The 1,912-nt window shown below is 38.9% G+C and overlaps 1 protein-coding gene across 1 annotated transcript in view; it reads right to left on the bottom strand.

Moving 5' to 3' along the window:
* Nucleotides 1-237: 237 nt before the first annotated feature.
* Nucleotides 238-1,912, bottom strand: part of LOC107473166 (squamosa promoter-binding-like protein 8) — a 3,435-nt gene continuing 1,760 nt past the window's right edge. The window contains 3 exon segments of the mRNA XM_052256901.1: nt 238-661; nt 758-906; nt 1,801-1,912. The exon segment at nt 1,801-1,912 is cut by the window's right edge and continues 40 nt beyond it. Coding sequence (XP_052112861.1) covers nt 519-661; nt 758-906; nt 1,801-1,912 — 404 coding nt within the window. The 3' untranslated portion in view covers nt 238-518.

Genomic DNA, 1,912 nt, shown 5'->3' with positions numbered 1-1,912 from the left:
CTTTTTTCTTTTTCTTTTTCGTTTTTTTTTTTAACAGCAGTGAAAATCATTTATTTAAATAAATAATCACTCCCTACTCAAACGTACATCTTTGTTTCAGGTCATATCATAAAGTAGAATTCCATTTGCCACTACTACTATCTAGCTAGTACATACCAACCAACCATAACACAATAAATAATAAATATGCAACATAGTATATATATAATGATAATAATAATTAATTAGAAACGGTGGTAGATCAGAAATAGTAGCACTACTAGTAATTGACAGATATGCTTTAAATCATTATCATTCTTACTAAACAACACATAATGATTAAAGCTTTGAAATGAAATTTGGATGTTGAAGAGGAAGAAAAGAAAGGTTACAAAGTCACAAATTAATTATATAAGTGCAATATTATTGTTATGCTACGCTGAAATCCTCCGATCCATTAGTTTAGCCATGCAAATTCAAACTGACTCCTCCTAATTAATAATAACAACATTCTGCATTGCACATACACTTGACATAAACTACTGCCCGCTTGAGAAAAACAGTGAACTTGAAGTCGTTGATGGGCTTCCGGTTTGGTACGGCCTTTGCCGGAAGTAATCAGGTGGCGACACGGCCACCGTTACGGACGAAGATGACTGAGCTCCGGACTCCGGTGGGGACCCTGCACGTACACATACAATAAATTAAATATACATATATAAGATCGATATTAAGGAGGAGCTAGTTAGTAATTAAAGCAAGAAAGAAAAGTTGGTACTTGCAACGTTATCCAAATTAGTAGCAGGCTGAGATTTGTGGATGTCTTGTGCTGGTGGCTGCTGAGTTTTTCTTCTGCGACGATTATGATCTGCCAGTCTCTTCCTGCAGCTACGTTTTCCGTTATCGAACTCAGAGAGAAGATGGAACCTGCATTATTTATTAAGATGCATACGGATCACATTGATTTAGGAATATATAATTAGGTGCTAGTTACTATATATTATAAAGAAACAAAATAAATAATATAATTAAAGGTGTAAACTGTTAAGTGAGTGTGTTGACAAGAAGACACTGTTTGGAAATTGGGTAGTACTAACTAAAAAGGAGCAAGACAAGGCAGTACGTAAGTAGTAAAGTGGGGAGGGAGTGGGAGTAGAGACCAGAGACGAACAACAAACATGTTTGGGGACGCAAATGCCCTCGGGATTTCCCCATGTACGGTAACTTCAATCATTATCAACACTTCTCCCAAGGGCACTTCCGTCTTTTCCATCCCGACCTCCCCCAAGCACCTCCACCCCCAACCCAACCATTCTGCCAACTGAGGATCCAACCACACCCTACCACCCACCCACACACTCACAACAAAACAAATCTAACTGCTTACTCAAATACTCGCTTTGATCATTCAAATTTCAAATACCTTCATTTAGATTCTTTAACTATTGCATCACCTACACTCTTATAAACGGAAGATCCCAATTAACTAACTCCGGCCTTTAATTTTTCTTGCCCTAGCTCCATACACAATTTATGATGAATGAATTCACGAAATTAACCACCCAAACGAAGGGATCATTTAGTCTTTCTGACACTTATTTTTTTTAAATAAAGAAAGGGGGAAAAAATAAAGGAAGAGAAAACCGTTGATTTTGAAGCTGAAATAATTAGAGCAGTTTAACAAAATTGGATAGTGGCCGTATATAAGAAGGAAGATAAAACAGCGGGAAGTAGTGGAAAAGGACGGAAATGCCCCTGCGCGGGAGGGTAGAAGAATGATTAGGTAGTAGCAAGGGAAGGGGAGGCATTTGAAAGAACAACCTGCTGCATTGTTGGCAGAATCGCTGAGTCAACCCGGCGGCGATGACGGTGGAGGCCTTAGAGTGGAACTCGCACACTTTGTGGCGGCGGTGGTAGTGCTTCGCCTGAGACA

The sequence above is a fragment of the Arachis duranensis genome, chromosome 2, assembly GCF_000817695.3.
Source record: "Arachis duranensis cultivar V14167 chromosome 2, aradu.V14167.gnm2.J7QH, whole genome shotgun sequence".
Lineage (NCBI taxonomy): Eukaryota > Viridiplantae > Streptophyta > Magnoliopsida > Fabales > Fabaceae > Arachis > Arachis duranensis.
The sequence above is the reverse complement of the archived record's forward strand: the minus strand, read 5'-3'. Positions and strand labels throughout refer to the sequence as shown.